This window comes from Oryctolagus cuniculus, chromosome 11 (genome assembly GCF_964237555.1).
Source record: "Oryctolagus cuniculus chromosome 11, mOryCun1.1, whole genome shotgun sequence".
Lineage (NCBI taxonomy): Eukaryota > Metazoa > Chordata > Mammalia > Lagomorpha > Leporidae > Oryctolagus > Oryctolagus cuniculus.
The window spans coordinates 120,047,992-120,075,132 of record NC_091442.1 but is presented as its reverse complement, the minus strand read 5'-3'; the positions used below and the strand labels follow the sequence as shown (position 1 = coordinate 120,075,132).

The 27,141-nt window shown below is 48.0% G+C and overlaps 1 protein-coding gene across 4 annotated transcripts in view; it reads left to right on the top strand.

Annotated features, from left to right (window-relative positions):
* SMC1B (structural maintenance of chromosomes 1B) overlaps nt 1-27,141 on the top strand; it is an 80,003-nt gene that overhangs the window by 49,812 nt on the left and 3,050 nt on the right. For all 4 annotated transcript variants that reach the window (XM_070053032.1, XM_070053033.1, XM_070053030.1 and 1 more), the window contains 11 exons: nt 1,890-2,027; nt 2,293-2,409; nt 3,924-4,030; nt 10,312-10,453; nt 11,165-11,310; nt 13,148-13,301; nt 19,409-19,507; nt 22,981-23,137; nt 23,560-23,714; nt 24,597-24,748; nt 26,847-26,916. In XM_070053032.1, the coding sequence (XP_069909133.1) occupies nt 1,890-2,027; nt 2,293-2,409; nt 3,924-4,030; nt 10,312-10,453; nt 11,165-11,310; nt 13,148-13,301; nt 19,409-19,507; nt 22,981-23,137; nt 23,560-23,714; nt 24,597-24,748; nt 26,847-26,916 (1,437 nt within the window). The remainder of the gene's footprint in view (nt 1-1,889; nt 2,028-2,292; nt 2,410-3,923; nt 4,031-10,311; nt 10,454-11,164; nt 11,311-13,147; nt 13,302-19,408; nt 19,508-22,980; nt 23,138-23,559; nt 23,715-24,596; nt 24,749-26,846; nt 26,917-27,141) is intronic.

The following is a 27,141-nucleotide window of genomic DNA, read 5'->3' as shown; positions in this document are numbered from 1 at the left end:
TACCATATCCTTGGAATATCAAATAATTTTAACATGAAGAGAAAAGCCATTATATACATTTTAACAAATTTTAAATGAAGACCAGAGATTCTATCTTATATTAAATAACTCTTTACCAATTGACATGAAAAGCATAATATGATAGGAACACCTAGGCAAAAAATAGGTTTTGTTCATTTAAAAAGAAATCCTTAAGCCAGTAAAGCATGAAGAAATGCTTCATATAAAATATAGTACTCAGAAGAATACAAATTAAGATTATTTTATGTGCATCAGTAAGAATTAGGAAAATAATATGTATAATGCCTATTGCTAGTGGTGATATATGGAAGAGATTACTCATACATTGTTTATAAAAATGTAAATTGTTGCAGTTTTGGGGGAAGCAACCCAGCATCGGCCAGTAAAATAAGAACACGAATGTTTTTGACCCCTTTGAAGAATTTGTTTTTGGAAACAAAAACAGGAATACTTGAGGATATTCAGACAATTGTGGTAAAGCCTTGTTTGTGGGGACAAAACCTTGGAACAAAGTGAATGTCCATCATTGGCAGAATAGCTGTGTGGTTTAGGAACAGTCGCACTCTGGAATAGTGCAGTCGTTAAAGGAAAGACTTAAAAGCTTCATCAGGGCCGGCGCCGCGGCTCAATAGGCTAATCCTCCGCCTAGCGGCGCCGGCACACCAGGTTCTAGTCCCGGTCGGGGCGCCGGATTCTGTCCCGGTTGCCCCTCTTCCAGGCCAGCCCTCTGCTGTGGCCAGGGAGTGCAGTGGAGGATGGCCCAGGTGCTTGGGCCCTGCACCCCATGGGAGACCAGGAAAAGCACCTGGCTCCTGGCTCCTGCCATCGGATCAGTGCGGTGCGCCGGCCGCAGCGCGCCAGCCGCGGCGGCCATTGGAGGGTGAACCAACGGCAAAGGAAGACCTTTCTCTCTGTCTCTCTCTCACTGTCCACTCTGCCTATCAAAAAAAAAAAAAAAAAAAAAGCTTCATCAGTTTGCTTGTATGAACAACTCAATGAGAAAAACATGCTCATAGGATTCTGAGTTTGCAAATCATGCCTGCAAAACCAGCGTATAGGACCATAGGTGAATGTACTCATAAGGACTTGGAGTAAAATAACAGGAACACATAAATCAGAGAGTTAATGTGAGTAATAAGGGTGAGTACAGGGAATGGGGAGACAAGTAGACAAGGGGCCATGTGTGTCATGGGATCTTTTTTTATAATTGTTTTCAACTTTTTAAGATTTATTTATTTGAAAGAATTACACAGAGAGGAAAGGAGAAGCAGAGAAAGAGAGGTCTTCCATCTGCTGGTTCACTCCCCAGATGGCCACAACAGCCAGAGCTGCACCGATCCAAAGCCAGGAGCTTCCTCTGGGTCTCCCACGTGGGTGCAGGGGCCCAAGCACCTGGGCCATCCTCTACCACTTTCCCAGGCCATAGCAGAGAGCAGGCTTGGAAGTGGAACAGCCAGGCTTGAACTGGCGCCCACATGGGATGCTGGCACTGCAGGCGGTGGCCTCGCAGGCCATGCCACAGCGCCAGCCCCGTGTCATAGGATCTTACTCAGGCTATTTATCTGCTTTGAGTGGAACACATAGTCCCAATTTTCTTTTCTCATGCAGAATTCTTCCCTCTTAGGAAATATGTTGGGGTTTTTTGTTTTGTTTTGTTTTGTTTTGTTTTGTTTTTTTAGGAAGCTATTTGGCAGCTTGGTCACTCTGGATGGCTAATGGACTTACATGCCCAATCTCTTATCTGAAGAAAGGAACATGATTGTGGGTGTGGTTGTGTGTAAAAATCAGTGAATTGTTACATGTGAAAGTGCTTGGAAAAGTTAAAGTGCTTTCCCTGTTGTAACTTGTTCTCATATTTCTCCTTTTAGGATTTAATGAAGGCACTCCGCAAGGAAACCGATTTGAAACAAATACAGACTCTGATACAAGGAACACATACACGACTCAAATATTCGCAGAGCGAACTGGAGATGATTAAAAAGAAGCAGCTTGCTGCTTTTTACCAGGTAGCATATCCTTTAATCCAATTAATTATAGAAATTAGAATATGGAAGTTTGGGAATTATATTTAAGTGACATGATTTTTAGATACCATACCCCATGATTGAGATTACATAATAATACCGCGATTCTTTTTTGTGGTATTTAATCTTGTTATCCAGATGTACCCAAATCCATCTTTCCTCATGGATTCTTCTATTCTAAAAGGCACCTCTCATACCTCTCATGTTTGTGGCCATGATAAAAAGAAAAATTTTCTTTTGTTATTAGGAACAATCTCAGCTGCAAAGTGAACTATTAAATATTGAGTCTCAATGTACTATGCTGGATGAAGGAATCAAAGAACGACAACGAAGAATTGAAGAATTTCAAGTGAAGATAAATAAGGTTATAAATGTTACACTCAATAGTAAATGGTATATAAAATATAACTCTAGACCAGGTACCAGATTTAGGGCTTCTTGAATATGTGCTAAAGCAAAAGTTGCTAGGTAGCAGTGCCCTATCAGAAACAGTGCCCACTAAGTTTTATTAATTTCCTTATGCCAGCCATGGTGCTTGCTCCAGGGCAACAAAGATTTGGTCATGTGACCAAAAAGCTCTGACTTAATTCATTCCACTGTTGAGTGTATTAAGTCCTTAAAAAGTTATTTGTCCTGCGGCGCCGGCACACCGGGTTCTAGTCCCAGCCGGGGCGCCAGATTCTGTCCCAGTGGCTCCTCTTCCAGGCCAGCTCTCTGCTGTGGCCAGGGAGTGCAGTGGAGGATGGCCCAAGTGCTTGGGCCCTGCACCCCATGGGAGACCAGGAGAAGTACCTGGCTCCTGCCTTCAGATCAGCGCGGTGCGCCGGCCGCAGCGCGCCAGCCGCAGCAGCCATTGGTGGGTGAACCAATGGCAAAAGGACGACCTTTCTCTCTCTCTCTCTCTCTCTCACTGTCCACTTTGCCTGTCAAAAAAAAAAAAAAAAAAAATACTGTGTTGGGCATTGCCTAAAATCTCCACTACAATATGGCACCTGGCAGATGTTCAAGGGGTGTGTCTGCGGCTACTGCTGTTAAGCTACGTAAGATCAGACCACTGGCAGGGATAGGTCCACTTTGGTTCCGGACACGTGGACAGTGCATGATCCCTGTACCTCTCTTAAGATGCCCCTGTGCGTGGTCCCTGCGTGACCTTTTCGCTGATTGGCTCCCCTACTGCACATGTCTTTTGTAAGCCTTATAAGCCTGTACACTTCCTCAGTAAAGTAGTTCCTGCTTCGACAGAACTCACGGGTGCTTGCTGTGGTGTGCTTGACCCGTCGACCATACCTCTCCCGTTCGCCTTGTCGGGGAGTGCTTGTACTGTCCCCTGCTGGTCAGGGGCAGCCTCAGGCTTAAGACCCCAACAAGTGGCACCCAACGTGGGGTGCCAGATGCAGGGACCCAGTCCATCTTTGTTCGCGTGGACTAAGACCCTGCAATGCTGAGTTTAAATTTTGCTTTGTTTTTATTGGACTTAGCTCATACTTGTTTTTCCAGCTCTTTTTACTTCTTAATTCTCTGCTGTATTCCTCTTCTCTTTGTACTGCCTGAGATGGAATATTATGCATGTATAAAATTATTTTATTTCTGTAGAATGTTATTTTTTGGTGTAACTAAAGTAAATGGATTCTTCCAGTTATATATTAAATACTTCATAAAGCCAGAACATTTAATGAAGCCAGTTACCAGTTGTCCTATTTAGTGTTTGAGTAAGGATTTTTTTAAAGGGGCATCATTTACTGGATCCTCAGAATACAGTTGGACTGGAGGGGTCGATTTTGTGCCTCATGTAGGAAAGTCGTGGAGAGAAAACTAACAGTTCAGCATTGTCTGTATGTTTCCCAGTTAGTTACTAAACTCATTGTTTTAAAACAAAAGGTAGAAGATGATATTTTCCTGCACTTCTGTGAAGAGATTGGAGTGGAAAATATTCGTGAATTTGAAAACAAACATGTTAAACAGCAACAAGAAATTGATCAAAAAAGGTATTTTTATTAAGATACTGGTAAGCTGTTTACATGTGTATGAAATGACTGGGTTTTTTTAATTTGGAGGAATTATGCCTGAGTTAGTCTGTATTTCAGTTCATCAAGAAATAGCTGGTAAAAATTCATACTGTTAATGATGAGATCCAACAGAAACATAAACAGAAAAAGTCATGTCATACTAATTTTTTAAAGGAAAATTTAGTATTATAAGGAAGCTACTTCTCCCTCAGTTAAACTGTACTTTAATTATCTACTGAATACATGTATGAACTTTTTATTTTATTTTATTTTTTTTATTTTTTGACAGGCAGAGTGGACAGTGAGAGAGAGAGACAGAGAGAAAGGTCTTCCTTTGCCGTTGGTTCACCCTCCAATGGCCGCCGCGGCCAGCGCACCGCGCTGATCCGAAGGCAGGAGCCAGGTACTTATCCTGGTCTCCCATGGGGTGCAGGGCCCAAGCACTTGGGCCATCCTCCACTGCACTCCCTGGGCCACAGTAGAGAGCTGGCCTGGAAGAGGGGCAACCAGGACAGAATCTGGCGCCCCGACCGGGACTAGAACCCGGTGTGCCGGCGCCGCAAGGCAGAGGATTATATGAACTTTTTTTTTAACCCAATAAACTGGATCTAAAGTTCCCATGAAGACCTAGCCAAGAAAAACAGGCAGCAAGAAAGGACTGGGACTCCTAAATTTTGAAACATAGTATAAGCCTTGTGATATTAAGAGTACAGAAATATACTCTGATATAATGTTTTGTGTTAGTGGAGAAAAGAAAGATTTTGTTGGTGAGGAGGAGAGGGTATGGGTGTTTAGCCTGGTAATTAAGATGCCCATATCCTGCTTAGGAGTACCTGGGTTCAACTCCTAACTCCCTGCTAATACAGATCCTAGTGCTAGAAAACACTTAGGATTTTGATTGGAATGGTGTTAAATCTACATCTCTATGAGGAGAATTGATGTAACAATACTGATCCATGAGCATGTATCTATTTCCATTCATTAAGGTCGTGTTTAATTTCCCTCAATTAATGATTTTTGATATTCAGTGTACAGGCCTTATCCATATTTTGTTATATTTATACCCAAGTGCTTCCTTTTGTTATGCTATTCCAAGTGGAATGGTTTTAAGTTTTCAATTTAAAATAATTTATTGGTAGGATGCTGAAATAAAATCATTTTTTGTAAACTGACCTTATATCATGAAAGCTTACTAAACTTATTTATTCTGGCATATTTCTTTAGGTACCTTAGGATTTTCTGCATACATAATCGTACTGTCAATGAATAAAACGTATAACTTATTCCCTTACAATTCCTTTTCCTGCCTATTTCCCTAACTAGGTCTCCAATACAGTGTTGAATAAAAGAGCAGAATCCTGTTTTATTTACAGTGTTAGGGGCAGAGCAGTCAGTCTTTCACAGTTAAGTATTTTATTAACTTTAGGGTGCTCTTTATAAGATTTAGAAAGTTCCCTTTTATTCCCAATACACTGATGGGTTTTTAAGAGGTTTTTTATTTAATTAAGAGACAGCAGAGAGAGCTCCCATTCACTGGTTCACTCTCCAAATGTCTGCAATGGCCAGGGCTGGACCAGGACACAGAAGGCAACCAGGAACTCAAGCCAGATGTCCCAGCATGGCAGCAGGGACTGAACCACTTGAGCCATCTTCCACTGCTCCCAGGATGCCCATTAGCAAGAAGCCTGAATTGCGAGTGGAGCTGAGGCTCAAACATAGTCATTCTAATCTGGGCTGTGGGGTTTGAACCAGCATCTTAACCACTAGACTGAACATCCACCCCTACCAATATATTTTATGATGAATGTTGAATTTTGTTAAAGACTTTCTGATAATGAAATATATGATTGTATGGTTGGGTTTCAGTTTTTATTAGTGCAATATGGTCAATACATATAATGGTAAATTACATTGATTCTAAAATATTAAACTATCTGGCATATCTAAAATAAACCTTTTTGGTTATGTTTTATTATCCCTTTAATTTCTATTATGCATCATATATTTCCTACTTGATAAAATTTCATCAAGAATTTCTACTTTTATGTTCATGAGTTTTTAGTGGTCTGTAAGTTTTCTTATAATGACCTTGTCATGTTTTGGTGTCAGGGTAATGCCAGACCATGAAATGAACTGGGAATAGTTTTCTCTCTCTCTCTTTTTTTTTTTAAAGAGGAGTTTGTGTGGAAGTGGCATTGTATTCTGTTTGTTAAATAAACAGGGATCTTCTGGATATCTGTTTTTCTTTGGTGAGCATGGTAGTTTTTGTCTTTCAAGGAATTTGTACATTCTGTTTTCAAATTTGTTAGTATTGTTACTTAGTAATATTGTGTTTATCCTTTTAAGAGTCTGTAGAATCTGATTCTTTCATTCCTGATAGTGGCGGTTTGCCTTCCAGAAAGAGGTGTATCAATTTTATTGAGCCTGTTCTAAAACCAGCTGCTGGTGTCACTGATTTTTCTCTCTGATTTGCTTCTGTGTTATTAATTTCTGTTGTTTATTGTTACTATTTCTCCTGTGCTTAATTTACGTTTTTCTACCTTTTTAAAGTGGGAGATTACATTATGTGTTTTAGATTTATCTACTGTTCAAGTGGAAACATCCCAAGTTATTTATTTTCTTTTAAGCCACATCCCACAAATTTTGGTATGTTGTATTTTCATTTTCCTCTGTTCAAAATGTTTTCTCATATTCCTTGTGACTTTTTCCTAGGATTGAGGAAGTAATTAGAGTAGATTGTTTAACAGATATTGGCCAGGGAAAGGGGCTTCAGATAACTTTCTGTTACTGATTTTAGTTCACTTTAATTATGGTAAGGAGTGTATTCTGCATTATTTTAATTTCTTTTTAAAAAATATTTATTTACTTGAAAGTCTGAGTTACACAGAGAGAGAAGGAGAGGCAGGGAAGGGTCTTCACCCGCTGGTTCACTCCCCTATTGGCCAAAACAGCTGGAGCTGCGCCGATCCGGAGCCAGGAGCCAGGAGCTTCCTCTGCGTCTCCCACACAGGTGCAGGGGCCCAAGGACTTGGGCCATCTTCCACTGCCCTCCCAGGCTATAGCAGGGAGCTGGATCGGAAGTGGAGTAGTGGGACTCATACTGGCACCCATAAGGGATGCTGGCACTGCAGACGGCGCTTTACCCGCTATGCCACAGTGCCAGCCCCAATAATTCTTTCAAATTGAGATTGATTTGAGGCCTAGCAAGTAGTCTTTTTTTTTTTTTTTTTTTTTTTTTTTTTTTTTTTTGACAGGCAGAGTGGACAGTGAGAGAGAGAGACAGAGAGAAAGGTCTTCCTTTGCCGTTGGTTCACCCTCCAATGGCCACTACAGCCGGTGCGCTGCACCGATCTGAAGCCAGGATCCAGGTGCTTTTCCTGGTCTCCCATGGGGTGCAGGGCCCAAGCACTTGGGCCATCCTCCACTACACTCCTGGGCCACAGCAGAGAGCTGGCCTGGAAGAGGGGCAACCGGGACAGAATCCGGCGCCCCGACCAGGACTAGAACCCAATGTGCCAGCGCCGCAAGGCGGAGGATTAACCTAGTGAGCCGCGGCGCTAGCCAGCAAGTAGTCTTAGTCAAAGATTTCTGTACATTTGAAAAGAATGCTTTCTTCTGTTGGATGGGTGTTTATGTGGCAGTTAGGCCGGGTTCACTGATGTTATTCAGCTTTTTTGTGTACTTACTGGTTTATTGTCTAGTTATTCTAACAATCACTAGAAAAGGAGGGTTGAAATTTCCAAGTATACTTTTGGGTCTTTCAGTTTCTTGTAGTTCTGTTAGTTTTTACTTGATGGATTTCAAGCCTTGTTATTAGGTGTATCCATATTTGACATCATAATATGTTTTTGATTAGTCAATCCTGTTGTTATAAAGTGCCCCCTCTTAGATTCTTTGCCATATTTCTTGTTCTGAAGTCAACACTGAATTTCAGGAAACTTCCTAAGGAATTCTGCCTATCACAGTATTGATTGTGTTTCTCATAAAAATCCAACTGATTTTTAATTGAGATTACATTAGATCTGTATATTTCTTTGAGGGAGAAGTGGTATCCTCAAAATATGTAGTCATTCCAGCCAGGAGATGAAACGTCTCTATTTATTCTAATCATCTATAAATTGTATTAACATTGTAAAGATTTTTTTCCTCCCATAGAGATATGTGTGTTCTTATTAAGTTAATTATTTTTTTCCACAGGCAGAGTGGACAGTGAGAGAGAGAGAGAGAGAGAAAGGTCTTCCTTTTGCCGTTGGTTCACCCCCCAATGCTGCGGCCGGTGCACCGCACTGATCCGAAGCCAGGAGCCAGGTGCTTTTCCTGGTCTCCCATGCAGGTGCAGGGCCCAAGCACCTGGGCCATCCTCCACTGCACTCCCGGGCCACAGCAGAGAGCTGGCCTGGAAGAGGGGCAACCGGGAAAGAATCCGGCGCCCCAACCGGGACTAGAACCTGGTGTGCCGGCGCCGCATGTGGAGGATTAGCCTAGTGAGCCACGGCGCCGGCCCTATTAAGTTAATTCTGAATGTATTTTATGAATTTTTTTGCTTGTGATTAGATCCATTTTTGCATTTCTTTAGTTGGCTTCTGGTGTAGAGAAATGGTCTCATTTTAGATGGAGCTCATATCTTGTAACTTTATATTCTAGTAGCTTATCCATTGTGTATTCTAGATATTAAGTTGGAAATGTTTATGACTTCCCATTGGAGGCATAGAATAGGAAGTCCAGGTTGGAGCTTCAGTTGTGTGATCTTCACTATGCAGCTAGTGCTTAAAGTCACGTGAATAGAAACACAGAAGAAATCAAGAGATGTTAACCAGTGGAATAGATGACCAAGAACCATTTAGGAGCAGGCATTGAGGGGAGAAGAAAGCCAGAGCAGTGTGGTGTCTGAGAGCTGAGAGAAAGACGTGTTTCACTCGTGCATAGTGTGTGCGTGTGCCTCCTGCAGGAGAAACAAAGCCCTTGAAGATTCGTTCTTACCACCTGCAGGCCGTGTGAGTGGGAGTCTAGAGCAGGGAGTCTGTTGCCCCCTCAGAGTGTCATGCCTAGCCACCACTTCCCACGTCTTCACTCTGTGCCTGGTCGCTGCATCTCTGTGAAACAGGGAAAATAACATTACTCATCTCATAGAGCCATACAGCTTCAGGAGTTAATTCATGTAAAAGGTTTTATAGCAGTGTGGGGTACATAGTAACCCCTCATGAAGTATTATCCTTTGTTCTTGTTTTTTGTATCAGCACTGTCTACCATGATATCTGATACAGTTGGTACATAAAAATGTTTCTTGGACAAATGATTCTGTTAGCAGGGAGTGTGAGGAAGAGAGGCAGGAAATGAGCTACAGTTGATACTAAAATCCTTTATGAAGAGTTTATGAAGCTGGCAAAGTAGGAGAGATGTGTTCTTAAATTCTTAAGTTCGGAGTTTATGTGTGAATAGCTACTTGATGAATGATGAGAATAAACATGTAAATTATAGATCATAAGCTGCAGCTTTTCCTTTTCATTAAAAGAATTAAGAAACATATCACTTATATGTAATATGTAGATCCTAATTCAAACAACCAGTTATGTAAAAAAAGTAATAAGACTGTCAGAAAATTTGTCAAGCATAGCAATTTGATATTAAGGAATTATTTCCATTTTCAAGTTGGAAGCTATTTATGGTTATGAATTAATATTAACTATGTTGTTTACAGATGAGATGACAGGATATCTGGAATTTGGGGAAGGATGATGAGCGGGGGTGATAGATGAAGCAGGACTGTAAGTTAACAATGATTAGAGCCGGTGAGAACTACATGGGGGTTCGTGACAGATTCCTTATACTTTTATAGTTGTTTATTGTTTATAATTTCACATGTGAAAAAGGTAAAAAGCAAAAAAGAAGACTTACAAAGTAGGCATTTGGCCTAGTGGTTAACATGTGCTTGGGTGCTGCATTCCATACCACAGTGCCTGGATTCGAGTCCTGGCTCCACTCCTGATTCCAGCTTTCTGCTGAAATGTACCCTGGAAGCAAGCGATGGCTCAAGTTGCTGGGTCATCCCTGCCACCTATGTGGGAGGAGAGTAGGAGTGAATTCCTGGCTCCTGGCTTCAGCCTGTCCTAGCTGGGCTTCAGAGAGTGAGGCCAGGGGATAAGAGCTCACTTGCTCACTCGCTCGCTCGTTCTCAAATAAATTTTAAAAATTAGAAAATTTCTGATAGAAGAAGAAAGAACTCTGCTCACCACTTACAATGTTTGACTTTGTTATACTAGATTAGAATTTGAAAAACAAAAAACTCGGCTTAATATTCAACTCGAATATAGTCGCAATCAGCTTAAGAAGAAACTGAATAAGATCAACACTTTAAAAGAAACTATCCAGAAAGGTAGAGAAGACATTGCTAATCTAATGAAGGTAATTAATAGTGGGTGGCTGAGGTGCCTCTTCACTGAAATCAGGGCTTCTTTGTTGAGTAAACACTAGTTACTCCTCCAGGGTCCTAAGAGTGGTGAAAGGGATGGAGGGCAGACTTGAGAACTAGTTAAAGGAACATCCTCGGAGCTTCATGAGTTACTAGACGTCAGATAGAAGGAAGGGCAAGGAGGGATGCATGGATGACTCCTGAGTGGGAGGAGCAGGTTAGGGAGAAAAACTCGGATCTGGGAGCTGAGCTGCCGTGTGACCTCTAGATGAGCACTAGTGGGAAAAGCGTAGGCGAGGGCTGCAGACTGGAGCGCTGTTTGTGGGAGTAAGCTGAAGCCTCGTGAGGCAGCATCGGGATCCCAGTTAGGGAGCTGTGAAGTAGAGCAGTGTTGGGATTCCGGAAGGTGCCAGGTAATGTGAAGACTGGGAAAAGCCAGGTAGAGGTCACAGTGGCAAGAACACGTCCCTGGGACAATGGGAACAGAGGTCAGACGGCAGTGAGCTGAGGAGTAAGTCTGAGACGGATGCAGGTGGTAGTGGTTCAGGGTTCTGAACGTGTAGAGCGAGTGTGGGTCGCAGTTTGCGATTGAGGTTCAGGCAGCATACAGTAAAAAGTTTGTCTTAGAACGACTGGTTTTATGGACAACTGTGGACACTAATACGAAAGATGGTAAATGCACAGTGCACATCTCCTCCATTCAGGCTGAAGAAAACTGCCTTCAAATTGTGAGTGATCTCATGGAGGAACGGCAGCGACTTCAGGGTGTGTGTGTCACTCAGAGTTCCCACGCAGAGAGAGTTCAGGCTCAAATTGAAGAGGAACGAAACAAGTTTTTGGCTGTCGATAGGTAATAAATTTGAAAAACCTAGCTGGCGTTTTAAACATGTATGCTGTAAACTTGAAGTGTACCGTGGAAGTTGCTTTGGGTAAGTCTCCTTTGTCACTCTTAGTCCCACGTCACACTTTTCAAAAGAAAGGTTCTAATTTGAGGGAAACCAGAAGAGGTGATTGGTTGGCTGGAGTGAATAGTGAGTTCTCTGGTGGCTGGGAACATGAGCCTCCGTAGAGTCCTTGGCCCCAGACCCCCTGTACTGGCGTCCTTCTGTACGCCAGGTTCCCTCTGCTTGTGTAGAGCGAGCACAGAGAGGAAGGGGCAGTGCTGAGCTCTGCCTGGGTGCACAGCACAGCTCTGCTACTCACATCTGGTGCTCATCTCATCCGTAAACGGGGATGAGGGGAAAGTTGGCAGCATTAAATGAGGTGGTACTCACACAGACTCAGAACGGTGTCTGGCACATGAGAAGCATGTGTGTTTGCCATGATGATGATGCTGTGCCGGCTTGTGCCAAAATGACGTCAGCTTTCCTGTGTGACTGATACAACCATAGGGGATCAGACAAAATGAGCTCTTTCGTTTTCTTTTTTACTCAGTCCCTGGCATTTCTTTGAAGTTTTTGAGTAGAATTAAAGTCCGTTCACTCTTGATCTTGTGTTTAGTTTAAAATTTTTTTTCTCTGTTTCTTTTCATATTCTTGAAAGCCATGTTGATTTTTAGTTTTTTTTCCTTCTCCTTCCTCCCCACCCCCACCTTTTCCTGTTTCTAGAGTTTTTTGAAATCTCACATTGTTCCCATTGGTAAAACCCTCAGCCCTTATTGTCAGAAGGCATTACATCAGTGCGGTAAAGAAATGGGATTGCCAGATGTGTGATAACTGAACTTGGAAGACATTTCTCGTGCCAAGAGACTGTTTCTCTTAGAGTGAAGTTCCAAAATATGGAACTTACATTTGAGGGAAAAGTGCAGCTTCAAAAATCGTGGTGACTCAGGGCCCATTGTAGCCCAGTGTGTCATCCCACACTGAGTCCTGGCTCCAGTCCCAGCTGCTCTGCTTCCTGTCTAGCTCCCTGCTACTGCTCCTGGGAAGGCAGAAAATGATGGCACAAGTGTCTGGGCCCTGCCACCCATGTGGGAGACCCAGATGGAGCTCTAGGCTTCTGTCTTTGGCCTGGCCCAGCCCCAGACGTTGAAGCCTTTTGGGGAGTAAACCAGCAGAAGGTATGTCTCTCCTTCTTCATGTTGGTCTTCCTTTCAGATAAATAAAATAAAATATTTTTTAAAGATTTATTTATTTATTTGAAAAGAGTTACACAAGAGAGAGAGAGAGAGAGAGAGAAGGTCTTCCTTCTGCTCGCTCACTCCCTAATTGGCTGCAACAGCTGGAGCAAGGCCGATCCAAAGCCAGGAGCCAGGAAGCTTCCTCGGGTCTCCCATGTGGGTGCAGGGGCCCAAGGACTTGGAATTATCTTCTACTGCTTTCCCAGGCCATAGTAGAGAGCTGGATTGGAAGTGGAGCAGCAGGACTCAAACTGGTACCCATATGGGATGCCGGCCCCCAAAATAAAATATTTTAAAAAGAAAAAAATGTATAGATGTAAAGATAATGTAGGAAAGCCCTATGATTGCTGCGGTGATGTTCATTATGGGAAAGGGACCCCAGGGCGATGACATTCGTGGCCTTCCTCAGGAGTGTGCATGTTTAAATTATAAGCATCTGTGAGAGAACTCTAAGAAAAAGTAATTACCTAGAGGAAACAATAATTTCTTCCATGTAGGTTTCCAGCAGATTTTTGTTGGTGTAACTTCAGGTGATGAGTGAAATCACTTTTCCATATCCGGTCTGCAGGGAGGTGGGAAAGTTGCAGAAACGAATGGTGGTCCTGCAGAGTTCTCTGGAGCAGAAACGAGTAGAGAAGCACAACCTGCTGCTGGATTGCAAAGTCCAAGACACTGAAATCGTTCTTCTGCTGGGCTCGCTGGACGACATCATTGAAGTGGAGGTACTCCAGAGTGCGTGCCGTGCCCTCTGCCTGTCCCTCCTCCTGACCTGCAGCTCCTGCGCTTGCAGGAGTGACATCTGCTTCTTCTAGGAGGGGAAAGGCGGAGGGCAGGGACTTGGTGCGGTTGTCTTACCTCTCATGTTAATCCATGTCTTCATAGCACCGCGGGAGGGGCCTGTCCAGGTTCTCAGAAGAAATGCTGACCCACTGAGTAGCTCCAGGCAGGGAGAATGCAGGAAGTGGCAAGAATGGACAGCCAAGAATCACAAGAGTAGGCCCACTGATAGTCAGCATTTCTCTGTTTCCACCATGTTATATTACATAGGATGCTTTATGTTGGTTAGTATTTGCCTGCGGTGCCGTTCTCCACTACTTTCCCAGGCCGTGGCAGGGATCTGGATTGGAAGTAGAGCAGCCAGGGCATGAGCTGGAGTCCATATGGGATGCTGGCACTGCAGGCAGAGGCTTAGCCCACTATGCCACAGCGCCGGCCCCATCTCTTTAAAAAAAAAAAAAAAAAAGATTTATTTATGAACTTGAGAGGCAGAGTTATAGACAGAGGGAGGGAGAGACAAAGGTCTTCCATCTGCTGGTTTATTCCCTAAATGGCCGCAATGGCCAGAAGCTGAGCTCGATCCAAAGCCAAGAGCTTCTGGGTCTCTCAGCAGATGCAGTGGCCTAGGCACTTGGCCATCTTCCGCAGCTCTCCCAGGCCATCAGCAGAGAGCTGGATTGGAAGTGGAACAGCCAGGACTCAAGCCGGCACCCATGTGGAATGCCGACACTGCAGGTAGATACTTAACCTACTACACCACAGCACTGGTCCCCCTTTTCACTTTTTTAGTGCTTTCTTTATTTGAAAGGCAGAGTTACAGAGAGACGGAGATCTTCCATCTGCTGGTTCACTTCCCAGATGGCTGCAATGGCCAGAACTGGGCCAGGCTGAAGCCAGGAGCTTCATCTGGGTCTCCCACGTGGGTGGGAGGGGCCCAAAGACTTGGGCCATTTTCCATTGCTCCCAGGCGCATTAGCAGAGAACTGGGTTGGAAGTGGAGCAGCCAGGGCTGGAACCCAGCTCATACGGGGTGTCAGTGTTGCAGGCAGTGGCTTACCCTGCTATTCCACAGGCTGCAGTGCAGTGCCAGCCCCAAGAATGTCTTACTGGCAGCTAACCCAGAGGATAGTGGAGATTGTTATTTGCTTGTTCTTAAGTCAGCTGTGAGTTCTTACTGAGTATCAGTATGTCTCTTCTTTTGCTTAAGTTTTATTTATTTGAGGGATATAAAGATGGAAAGAGAGATCTCCCATCTGTTGGCTCACTCCCCAGATGCCTGCAACAGCCAGACTTGTCAGGTTGAAAGGAGGACCTGGGATCTCAGTCCAGGTGTCACATAAGCAGGAGAGACCCAGCCTTGAACCCCATCACCCGTGCCTCTCAGGGTATGCATTAGCAGGAATCAGGAATCAGGAATGGAGCCAAGACCCAAACCCAGACACTGTGGATACAGCGTCTTAACCTCTGTGCCAACTACCAGCCCCTGTGAGCGTCTTCTCTCTGGTCTCCACCCCACACCCCTCCTCCTCGCCGCCCCATCACCTGACACGCGAGACCCATTCAGTTCTGTCCACTTTTCTGTTCCAGAAGAGGCTTTAAGTCCTTTGGCTATATAAAACAAGTTTTTCCCTTGCTAATGTTGACAACCTTTCATAGCTTGATTCTGATGTGGTACTGTACTCAAAATGCCTTTCTTTCCCTGTGTTGAGTAGAGATCGCGTTCCGGACATGAGGGGAGGGAAGGAGAAACCCTCTCCTGAGGACAGTGACCCCAGCACAACTGGCTGTAGGTTAGAGAGAACAGCGGGAGTAAAGGAAAGAGCTGGCACGGTTCTCACGCGGGGCTGAACCCCGGAATTTGGTGCCGTCAGAACTCCTGCTCCTTAGGGACTGGCTGTTTTCTCTCAGGCCAGCTTTCCCTCAGTGAAAGAGGTCTCTGCCTTCCTCCTCTCTCAAAAGCCATGGGGAAGAATTCTGATTGGCTCCCTCTGTATCACGCCCCCACTCTGGTGGGTCTGCGTGGAAGGAGGGAGAACAGGTCTGTTAGCAGCAGAACTGATGGGAGCAGGAGACAGCACTCACTGTGCTACAGCAGAAAGCCGAAGGCTGTTCACAGGGCAGAGCAGCTCTGGGAGAATTTCACTACAAAGCGGAGTCGAGGAGGAAGCACTTTGATTGCCTTACACCCACATACATACTGCGGTTCAGACAGTGTTGCTGCTGTTTGCCCATTGTTCTTTCAGTTGGTGGGTTATTTTCTCACATACCTACCATGAATGTGAAGGTATTTACTACTTCATTAGCATGAAAGACGTTTCACATTTTTAAAAAAATATTTTATTTGTTCGAAAGGCAGAGTTACAGAGAGTGAGGAGAGGCAGAGAGAGCTTCCATCTGCTGGCTCACTCCCCAAATGGCTGTGATGGCCAGACTGGGCCAGGGCAAAGCCAGGAGCTTCTTTGGGTCTCCCGCATGGGTGGCAGGGGCCCAAGGACTTGCTCCGTCTTTCTGTTGCTTTCCCAGGCACAAGTTCAAGGAGCTGGATAGGAAGTGCAGCAGGCAGGATTCAAACCGACCCCCATATGGGATGCTAGCACTGCAGGCAGTAGCTTAACTTGCTGCACCACAGTGCCAACCCCATGAGACTTTGCACATTTGTTTCAGGATGTATTAATCAGTTTTTTGTTACTACAGTGAAATACCTGAGACAGCTCACTTAAATAGATAAAAATGTTTATTTAATTCACAGTTTTATAAGTTCAAAGTCCAAACGGCCTGTTACAGGTTTTGACTCTGTCAAAGGCCCGTGTGCACATGTTATGGCACACCAGGTAAAGCCAGCACGTGCAGCAGTCCCATCTGGGCTGCAGTTCCTGTCCTGGTGGCTCCACTTTCCATACAGCTCCCTGCTAAAGTCCTGAGAAAGCAGCAGAAGATGGCCCACATGTTTGGACCCCTTCCACCCATGTGGGAGACCTGGATGAAGCATAGCCTAGGCTGTTGCAGCCATCTTGGGAGTGAACCAGTAGATAGAATCTCTCTCTCTCTCTCTCTCTCTCTCTCTGGCTCTGGCTCTCTCTCTCTCTGGCTCTCCCTCTCTCTCTGTAATTCTGACTTCGAAATAAATTAAAAAAAAAAAAAAAGCAACCCATGGCAGGTGGTGGAGTACAAGTGGAAGAAGATCTCATGGTGAGCCAGAAGCCCGAGAATGGGCAGGCCCCAGCTCAGGGTTTTATAGCAACCCACTCCAAAGAACTGATGAAGCTTTTCAACACGGTCTACCCTCAGCAGAAACTTCTAGCCAGACCTAACCTTCAGGGGTTTTTAAAACCTAATTCGGGCCGGCGCCGCGGCTCACTAGGCTAATCCTCCGCTTTGCGGCGCCGGCACACTGGGTTCTAGTCCCGGTCGGGGCGCCAGATTCTGTCCCGGTTGCCCCTCTTCCAGGCCAGCTCTCTGCTGTGGCCAGGGAGTGCAGTGGAGGATGGCCCAAGTGCTTGGGCCCTGCACCCCATGGGAGACCAGGATAAGTACCTGGCTCCTGCCATCAGATCAGCACGGTGCGGCAGCCATTGGAGGGTGAACCAATGGCAAAGGAAGACCTTTCTCTCTGTTTCTCTCTCTCACTGTCCACTCTGCCTGTCAAAAAAAAAAAAAAAAAAAAAAAAAAAAAAAAAAAAAAAACCTAATTCGGCAAAGGGAAATAGCCAGCTCCAGCCAGCTCTGCTCATTCTGTCACATCAATGGAAGAAAAACAACCGAGAAGCACATGTGAAGTTTATGGCCCAAGGACAGAAGTTTGCCAGGAGAAAACAGATATTGGTAAGACTCCACTGAATAATGTAGACAGCACACAAGGACAGGTGGGAAACGTAAGAGACATGGAAATTCTAAGAACCAACCAAAAAGAAATGATAGAGTGAAAGCAGTAACAGCGGTGAAGATGCTTCCCGTGGGCTCGTCGGTGGACTGGGTATGCCACTGAGAAGGCTCTGAGCTGGAGATCTCTAGAGGTGCCTCCAGAACTAAAAAGCAAAAGAAAAAAAGACTTCAGGAGAAAAGAACAAGTTTTCTAGAAATGACAGGACAGCCACACCAAATGTAATGTGTGTTCTAGAAGAAAGAAGCAATATTTGAGACAGTGATGATTAAGAACGTCCCAAGTGAAGGGCAGACACCGAAGCTCCGTACAGAAAGCTCTGAGCATGCCAGGCAGGTGCTGGGAATGTCCTTTTAGATACCCAGCAGGACAGTCCGTGACCTGAGTAACTGGTCAGCTGGACTTCACTAGCCTGAGACACTTATGCTCTGTAAGACACACTGGAAGCCGGCGCCACGGCTCAATAGGCTAATCCTCAACCTTGCAGCGCCGGCACACTGGGTTCTAGTTCCGGTCAGGGCGCCAGATTCTGTCCCGGTTGCCCCTCTTCCAGGCCAGCTCTCTGCTGTGGCCAGGGAGTGCAGTGGAGGATGGCCCAAGTGCTTGGGCCCTGCACCCCATGGGAGACCAGGAGAAGCACCTGGCTCCTGCCTTCGGATGAGCGCGGTGCGCCGGCCGCAGCACGCTGGCCACGGCGGCCATTGGAGGGTGAACCAATGGCAAAGGAAGACCCTTCTCTCTGTCTCTCTCTCACTGTCCACTCTGCCTGTCAAAAATTAAAAAAAAGAGAGAGAGAGAGAGACACTGGAAAGGCACTGACGCAAAGATAAGCTAAGACTGGGAGAAAATATTTGTAAGACATTCCTGATAAAATATTTATCCAAAATACACAAAGCACTCCTAAAATTTAAGAACGAGAAAACCTGATTTAACAATGTATCAAAGCATTTTAAAAGATGTCACATCATATGGCATCAGGAAAATTAAATGAGATGCCACTGCACACACACCAGAACGGCCGGAACCTAGAACCTGGCAGTGACGGGAGGGTGTGGAGCTGCAGGAGCTCTCGTGCGGCAGTTGTGGAAGGCAGCATGGCCGTTTGTTACAAAGCTACACGAACTCCTTGTTGTTGTTGTTGTTGACAGGCAGAGTTAGACTGAGAGAGAGAGACAGAGAGAAAGGTCTTCCTTCCATTGGTTCACCCCCCAAATGGCTGCTATGGCTGGTGCACTGCACCAACCCGAAGCCAGGAGCCAGGTGCTTCTCCTGGTCTCCCATGGGGTGCAGGGCCCAAGCACTTGGGCCATCCTCCACTGCACTCCCAGGCCACAGCAGAGAGCTGGCCTGGAAGGGGAGCAACCAGGACAGAATCCGGCGCCCCGACCGGGACTAGAACCCCGTGTGCCAGCGCCGCAGGTGGAGGATTAGCCAGTGAGCCACGGCGCCGGCCAACATAATGTATAATATATAAAATGTATGTTTAATTCTAAAAGTAGTTCCTTTGAGTTTGATTCAACTGAGAATATCTACAAAGGAGTGACTGACAGTTGTTTCCCTTTCAGTTTTTAGTCTTTGTTTTGGGTATCAGCATTACACCAATGCCAGCCTGCGGCAGAACAACTGCGCATTGATTTGTCCCTTCTTTCCCACTCCCTCCTTTGTTCGGAGAGTAACATATATTGAAATTGAAATATTTTGTCAGTCGTTGGACTGGGCACTGAGTACAGCAGTGAATGTGACAGCCAGAAATCCTCTGTCACATTGTAGTAGGGAGAGATGAGCAAACTGACAAGATGATAAGCAGGGTGAGTATTTGTGTCCAGTGTGGATACATGGAAAAGAAAGAGCTGGAGAGGGAACACAGTCCTCTGGCAGCAGTGAGTCTGCCACCTTAGAGGGAGGCCAGGACGACCTGAGGGAAGGCAGCCGGTGAGTAGAGATGGAGGTGAAGTGGCGCACACAGCCCAGGTGGCTGTGGCCACAGGCCCGTGTGGTTGGAACAGGGCCCTGGCGCACAGTGCAGCTGCATCGAGACCAAGGCCAGCATCGTGGCCTCGTAAGGTGTCAGCCTGTGATCTGTGGTGACACGCTGCTGGGGGGCTGGGGTAGATGGACGAAGAGAGACGCCCCACTTCAGCCACCGAGGAAACAGCCTGGTGTGTTTTTCAGCTGGGAACCGAAGCAGAAAGCACCCAGGCAACAACTGATATCTATGAAAAGGAAGAAGCCATTGAAATCGACTACCGCTCTCTCCGAGGGGACTTGAAGGTAAGTGAAAGATTCCTGTTCTTGATGACCACCACCTGACACTGATGGAAACTGCAGGACCATTCTTAAATGATAGTGTACGTGTTAAAGAAGATTTCCTGATGGTTTTGAAAAAAATACACAGAGGAGAAAGAAACGGTTCTCAACGCTCTGACACTGAATACGGGGGCCCCTGCGCACCAAGCAGTTACTCGGATCTCTGAGCACTGGGTAGCTCAGCTCTGACGCCGCCCCGCAGTCAGCGTCAGAGCACACACTCAGCCCGGGAGGCTGTCCCTTCCCTGTCACCAGGCACAAGTCCAGGCTTCCGGAACTTCTGGCCGGTCACCTACACGTTGAGGTTCCCGCAGCCCCTCCTCGTGTTTGATCATTTCCTGCAGTGGCTCAGAGAACCAGAGGAGAGGAGCACTTACACTGGCTGGTTGGTTGTAGAGATACCACATGGTGACAGCCAAAAGGGAGGGCTGCTCAAGCCCAGGTGTGGGAACAGGGCAGCATTCCCAGGTCCCCCCAGGCACACGCAGCCCTCCCAGCCTCTCTGTGCCGTGCACTCAGTGACTTGAGGCTCTCCAGACTGAGTCTTCGTTACATGGGCACGATTATCAGGAGTAGGAAGTCTGGGCCTGGCCCTGCCACAACGACAGCTGGGCCTCGGGAGTCAGGAAACCTGTAGCAGGCTAGTTTTTTGTTTTGTTTTGTTTCTGTAAAGGTTTATTTTATTTTTTTGAAAGAGTTACAGGGAGAGGTAGAAACAGAGAGAGAGGTCTTCCATCCACTCGTTCACTCCCCAGATGGCCGCAATGGCCAAAGCTGTGCGTATTTGGAGCCAGGAACTTCTTCCTGGTCTCCCACATTGGTGCAGGGGCCCAAGCACTTGGGCCATCCTCCACTGCTATCCCAGACCATGCAGAGAGCTGGATCGGAAGAGGAGCAGCCGGGTCTAGAACTGGCGCCCATATGGGATGCCGGTGCTTCAGGCCAGGGCGTTAACCTGCTGCGCCACAGCACCAGCCCCATAGCAGGCTAGTTTTTAAGTTGATAATTTGGCCCTCATGTGATACTGTAAGTATCCAAATGGCTCTCGGCAGAGAAGAGGTTTCCCACCCCTGCATGAGATCATCGGCTGTTAGTGACTGGACTCCATCTCCAGCCTCTTCCTTTCCTCCCCAGGAAGGGTGGCTGAAATTTCCAGTCAATCCCATGGTGATTCCTTGGTCACCAGTCCCGGTCCCACAAGAATCAGCTCACCAGCATCAGCTTGGGGTCACTGAGAAGGACTTATCATGAGTAACCAAGACATTCCTCATTCTTGCCACTCTAGAAGTAGGGTTTTAGGAGCCCTGTGCTAGGAACAGGGACGGAAGCCCAAATACCATTTGTTAATAAGTCAGGAGACAGCAGTCGCTGCTCTCAGGAGACGCTCCGTGCATGGTGGAAGCCTTCACGAAGCCCTACAGTAAACGAAGCAGCCGACTACCCGGTGTCCTGCGTTTGCCGTCAGGGTCCCAGAGCAGCGCCCTCGGCTGGCACGGGCCCCTCCCAGAGCATGGCAGGTGACTGGTTTGCCATCAGGGTCCCAGAGCAGCGCCCTCGGCTGGCACGGGCCCCTCCCAGAGCATGTCAGGTGACTGGTTTGCCGTCAGGGTCCCAGAGCAGCGCCCTCAGCTGGCATGGGCCCCTCCCAGAGCATGGCAGGTGACTGCAACCTGGCCATGGCTGCAGTGCTCGCTCTGTGTGTTGGTTTCGTCCTGGCGCTACTTCTGTGAGCCACACTGCAGCCCTTGTTAGCTTTCAGAGCCACAGCCACAGCCTTCAGGGAAGAGGGCCTGCCTTCCGAATGGTTTCTCCAAGATTGAAGAACGGTTTTTCCTGAAAAGCCTCAGCCAGTGTCCCCCTCACCACAGTGGCCTGAATGGGGTCGTCACAGGTTTATTCCTGGGCCACTCACTTGGGCAGGGGGATGGGTGGCAGATTGGACCTTAGACCAGGCAGGGCCATCCAGTGACGGCACAGGACCGCCGAGGGAGATGGGTGAGCTGGCGAGCAGCACAGCTGGTAGGAATGGGAGCCTGTGAGAGCCTGTGAGAGCGGTGCTGCGTGGCCACGGCCACAGCCACTTGGGTTTCCTCTCCTGTGCTGTTCACGCCTCCCGTTAGGGCGGCGCCACTCCTTGCAGCACCTTCTGACCACGGGTAGTCTTCCTGGTAGTCTTCTGTTAGTGCCCTCCCTTTGCTCTTGTATTGTAAATCCTTTTCCACATTACTGAGGAGATATTTCTAAATATTTTCTTCTTGTTATGCTTTTCTTTTGTTTAATCAGATTTATTGTAATACATGGTATGAGGTAAGAATATATTTTTTAAGTATCCAAGTTAAGCAGTCTTCTCAGCAACAATTTTCTTTTATCTTTTTTTAAAAGATTTATTTTATTTGAAAGTCAGAGTCAGAGGGAAAGGCAGAACTCTGACATCCCCTGGCTCACTCCCCAGATGGCTGCCACAGGCAGGGCTGAGCTAGACTGAAGCCAGAAGCCAGGGCTTCCTTGGAGTCTCCCACGTGGGACCCAAACACTCCACTGCCTTTCCCAGGCCACAGCAGGGAGCTGGGTTGGAAGTGGAGCAGCTGGGACCTGAACCAGCGCCCATATGGGATGCTGGCGTCACAGGTGGCAGCTTTTCTCTGCTACACACCAGCTCTTCTCAGTGAATTAAAACGTCACTTCTGTCATGTTTAAGTTTTACTCATTTGTTCACTTGAAGGGCAGAGTCTTCCATATGCTGTTTCATTCCCCAGATGCCCGTCACAGCAGGACCCTGGAGTCCTGTCTGGGTCTCCTGGGCGGCCATCACCTGCTCCTTTCCAGGTGCAGGGAGCTGGGTCGGAGCTGGAGGAGCCAGGACTCAGCCTGGCCCTGCTCACGGCGCTAACGGGCCTCTGCCAGCCGGCCCAGACGGCTTTTCTGGAAGGGCATGTCTACAGCACTTGTCCCGTTCCCTCGCAGTCAAGTTAGTTGTAGCCGTCATTCTGGTTTTAACGTTTCCCTGTAGCTGGGCTGAGTCCTCTGCCGCGCAGTCCTCCCACCTGCAGGACTGGAGGTCCCTGCACCCTGCTGCAGATGCCCGCTTCTGTCTCCGTCTCCTTGTGAGCTTTTTAGCAGCAGAGTTCCCATCGACTTCAGTCGCTGATACAGAGTGGATGATCAGTGTAGCCTGAAGGTAACCTGTGAACTCTGGCTGTGTAGCCAGGTTACAGTAAGGAGAGACAGCGTGTTCTGGGAGAGCAGCAGAGACAACCCGAGAGCCGTGTAAGAGCCTGGATGACTAGGGCGTGACTGCAGCTCCAGGCCCAGGGCCTGGAGGAGGGAAGGGGATGCAAGGGGCTGGGCCGGCGGCGACAGGTCCAGTGTGTGTGCCTTGCATTGGCAGTTTGGCTCTAGAAGCTGTGCCAGTTGGTGTTGCTCTTTGCCAATAACAGGCTCTGCAGTCTGACGAAGAGGTTGAGGCCCATCTTCGGCTCCTGCTGCAGCAGGTGGCGTCCCAGGAGGACACCCTATTGAAGACCGCAGCCCCCAACCTGCGCGCCCTGGAGAACTTGAAGACCGTCAGAGACAAGTTCCAAGAATCCACAGATGGTGAAGTTTTTAGTTGACGAGATCCTGTTTGTGGGTGTTGTGGTTCCCATAACACATACCAGTCCTGTCTGTTGCCTTATATTACTGTGTGCTTCTAATACTCAATCGCTGGTGGCTTCCTTTTTAAAAACTGTTCTTTAACTTAAAACTGGGTTTATTGCTCATCTTAGAACAGATAATTATCTTTTGTCAAAAAACCAGTAAAATAGGCAAGAACTCTCAGAACTTGTGTCCTTTAGAAATGAGTCCTGTTTGAAAAGCGCTCATCATTTGTAAGAGCTAAGCTCTGGGAATTGCTGGTTGAGTTGGTTTTGAAGGTAGATTGACTCAAGACAGACTGAAAATCCAATTTGGAGAATATTTTGTAGTGTAAGTAAGAAGCCTCTTGGTGGTCTCTAAGCAAAGAACCTTGATTCTCTCAGCCTTTGAGGCCAGCAGGAAGGAAGCCAGAATGTGCAGGCAAGAGTTCGAGCACGTGAAGAAGAGGAGATACGATCTTTTCAGCCGGTGCTTTGAGCACGTCTCGGTCTCCATCGATCAGATCTACAAGAAGCTCTGCAGAAACACCAGTGCCCAGGTGCGTGCTGCCCACCCTGCGGCCCGCGTGGGGACTTCAGTGTCACCGCTGTGTCGGGCTTTCTTCTTCTTCCACTGGGAAGTAGTCGCTGCCCCATCGTTTGAGTGCCTCCCTCTGGGGACAGAGTCAGTTCTCTGTTCTAGATCCCAGTGAGTCAACACTGGCCAGCCAGGACCAGTCCAGACCTCTCCAAGCCTGTTTCTTCATCCAAAACATGAGTGGGTTAGATCACTTGGTTCCCAGGTTCTTTTCAGATCTAAAATCCTGTTGCCTGACTGTGACGTGACTTTACAGAACTGTGGCTCTCTGGGGTGAGGGTGGGGGTGATACGGAGGTCCTTGGGGAACGCGCTGACCTGTGGAGCTGACCAGAGTAGCAAAGGCGGGAGTCCCACCCAGCCACCAGCATCCCACTTGCAGCACCCTGCACGTAGCTGTGTAGAGTGCGTGTGACTGAGACTTGATGATCCTGGATGAGAGACCAAGAATCTCAACTTCGTTCTCCGTATCTGTAGCGCCTGGCCCATAACAGGTGCTCACTGAACATCTGGAGTGGCTCAATGAGTGAACTGAATGAAGACAGTTTTTGTTGGGGGTTTTGGTGTCTTTAAGCCTGGGGGCCTGTGCTGCTGAGCTTCGCATGGCAGTCTGGTGGGAGTCTGGTGGATCCCTGGATGTGTTAGGATGTTCTCCCCTGCCTGGGAACCCTGGTGTCCCCACGGATGTAGAACTGAATACATTAGTAACGGGCACTGTGTTTTTCCATCACACTGGAGGAAAACCTAACCGACAGAATGTTTGGCATGTAAATTCTGCTGCGACGCCGGGTTGAGGTTTACCAATTGCTGTTCTCTTGTTGCTGAAGAAATGATGTGTGTTTCAGGCATTCCTTAGTCCCGAGAACCCTGAAGAACCTTACTTGGAGGGAATTAGCTACAACTGCGTGGCCCCGGGCAAGCGCTTCATGCCGATGGACAATCTGTCCGGGGGAGAGAAGTGCGTGGCGGCCCTGGCGCTCCTGTTCGCCGTTCACAGGTGAGGCCGCATACAGCCGCACGGTTCTGTGTCACAGCAGAAACCAAAGCAGGGCTTCTGCAGACTACCACGTGTGAGCAGAAGGGGCTCTTCAGCCATCAGCTGGGGCTGTGTTTAGACCAGAAGCCGGTCAGCAGCTCTGAGCGCTCGGTCCTCCACAGCTGCTCCTCAGTTCCTCCCATCAAGCGCTAGCGATCGTCCAGCTTGTTGGGGAAGAGTGGTGCTTGGCGTGGCCAGGTGTGACAGCAGGTCGCCAGCAAGCACAACAGAAATATGCGGAACCTGTATTCAGGGCTCTGCTCTTCAGCTAGAACATTTTAGTCCTCAAGAAAGCTAGTGAACCTCCTCATTTTCCCGGAGGAGAGTGGCCTGTCTTTAAGATAAATCAGGAAACAAAACGTGCACCGAGACTCAGCCAGCTGGCCTCCTCAGAGGAAGGCACAGACAGCGTGCTGATGGCCGAGACCTGCCCGTCTCAGGAGGCCAGAGGCCACGGAGAGACCCTGCGGCGGGGGCTCCGCACGAGGAAGCCTAGCAGAGCCAGGGCACCAGGTGGCACGCCTGTGTTTATGCAGCAGCTCGGCAGCTTCTACCAGACAGTGAAGTGCCAGGTGCTGTCCCAGCGGGGAGAGCTGTGGACAAGGCAATGCCACAGAAGCACCTCGCGTTAGTTGAGGTAGACAGATAATAAGGTCAGTTAGTGAATGAATCGCTGATACAGAGAGTACTAGAAAGTGACAAGTCCTGTAGAGTGAAAATAAGGGCATGGTTTATGTTCAGAGCTTTGTGACGGTGTATTTGAGAAAGTAACAGTGCAGCAATGACGAGAAGGGATAAGAGTCATAGAGGATGTTCCACACACGAAGGACAGAAAGTGCAAAGGGCCTGAGGCCAGAGCACACCTGGCATGGGTGGCTGGGCACAGGCTGCACACAGCAGGGGCAGCACGAGGCTGTTGTTAACAACAGAGTGGTTGGACACAGGAGAGCGCCTGAGCAGATGGGATTTGTTCAGAGATGGACAGGTGCTGCGGCACAGAACCGCCTGGGATGCCCGCATCCCCGAGCAGAGTGCTGGCTGCATGCTGGCTGCTCCGCTGCTCGGCCAGCTTCCTGCTGGTGTGCCCAAGGCGGCGGCAGATGGGCCAGGTGCTCAGGTCCTGCCACCTGTGTGGGAGAACCAGAGGGAGTTCCGTGGCTCCTGGCTTTGGCCTGGCCTGTTGTGGGCATCTGAGGTCGAGCTAGCGGTTAGAAGCAATCTCTCTCTTGCTCAGCCATTTAAAATTTATTGGGGCCATGGCTGGCAGCCATCACCTGCAGTGCCAGCATCCCCTGTGGGTGCTGGTTTAAGTCTGGGCCGCTGCTTCCCAACCAGCTCCCTGCTAATGCGCCTGGGAAAGCAGTGGAGGATGGCCCAAGTCCTTGGGGCCCTGCACCCACATGGGAGACCCAGAGGAAGCTCCTGGCTTTGGACTGGCTCAGCCCTGGCTATTGTGGCCATTTAGGGAGTGAACCAGCAGATGGAAGATCTCTTTCTTCCCTCTTCCCCCCAAGCTGGTAATTCTGCCTTTCAAATAAGTCTTTTTAAAAAATGTATTTGGAAAAGGCACACAGCACGTGGGCTGTAAGGAGTCAAAAGTGACCCTCGGTTTGGGCCCAGTCAGCCAAGCGATTGAGAGCTGCCCGCCACGGAAATGACCAGAATAGGTGTTGAGGGGCAGGTGGGGAATTTGATTTTGGGACGCATTTGAGGTGCTGTTAGAGGCTCGGCTGGACGGGGAGGTGGAGGTCAGGACAGGATGGAGGAGCCGAGTCCGCTCCAGTCTTGAGAGCAGTGACGTCACCAAGGGAGCTGACAGAGGCAACACGGGGAGCTCAGGGGCGGTTCTGCCAGCTGGCAGCAGCAGGTGGCGGGACGTCCCAGCAGTGTTTGGAGAGGGCGACCGACCCCAACTACGCGTGGCCCAGGGGACACGGGGTGCAGGCTGGCTGACGTTCAGTTCAGCAACGTGCAGCTCGCCTGGACGGAAGAGCGTGCCTCACTCTGTATGCCAGTCCTTCTTTTGTGAAGCAAAGGGAACTGCCCTTTGTTCTTCTAGTTTCCGGCCTGCCCCGTTCTTCGTGTTAGATGAAGTGGACGCAGCCCTGGACAACACCAACATCGGCAAAGTGAGTTTCTTTCCGCCTCCCCTCTCAGCAGCAAGGCTCAGATCCCAGGCAGAAGGCAGGGGCCCCCACAGCCAGGGAAGTGGGGCAGCAGCGTCCATGCTCTCGAGGTTTCCACTGTGTCCGAAGGCGACTTGGGGCAGTCTTCCCCACGTGCTGCCGGGAGACCCACGCGGGAGTCCGCAGTGTCACTCCCGGCAGAGCCTGTGCTGGCCCCGGGAAGCAGAG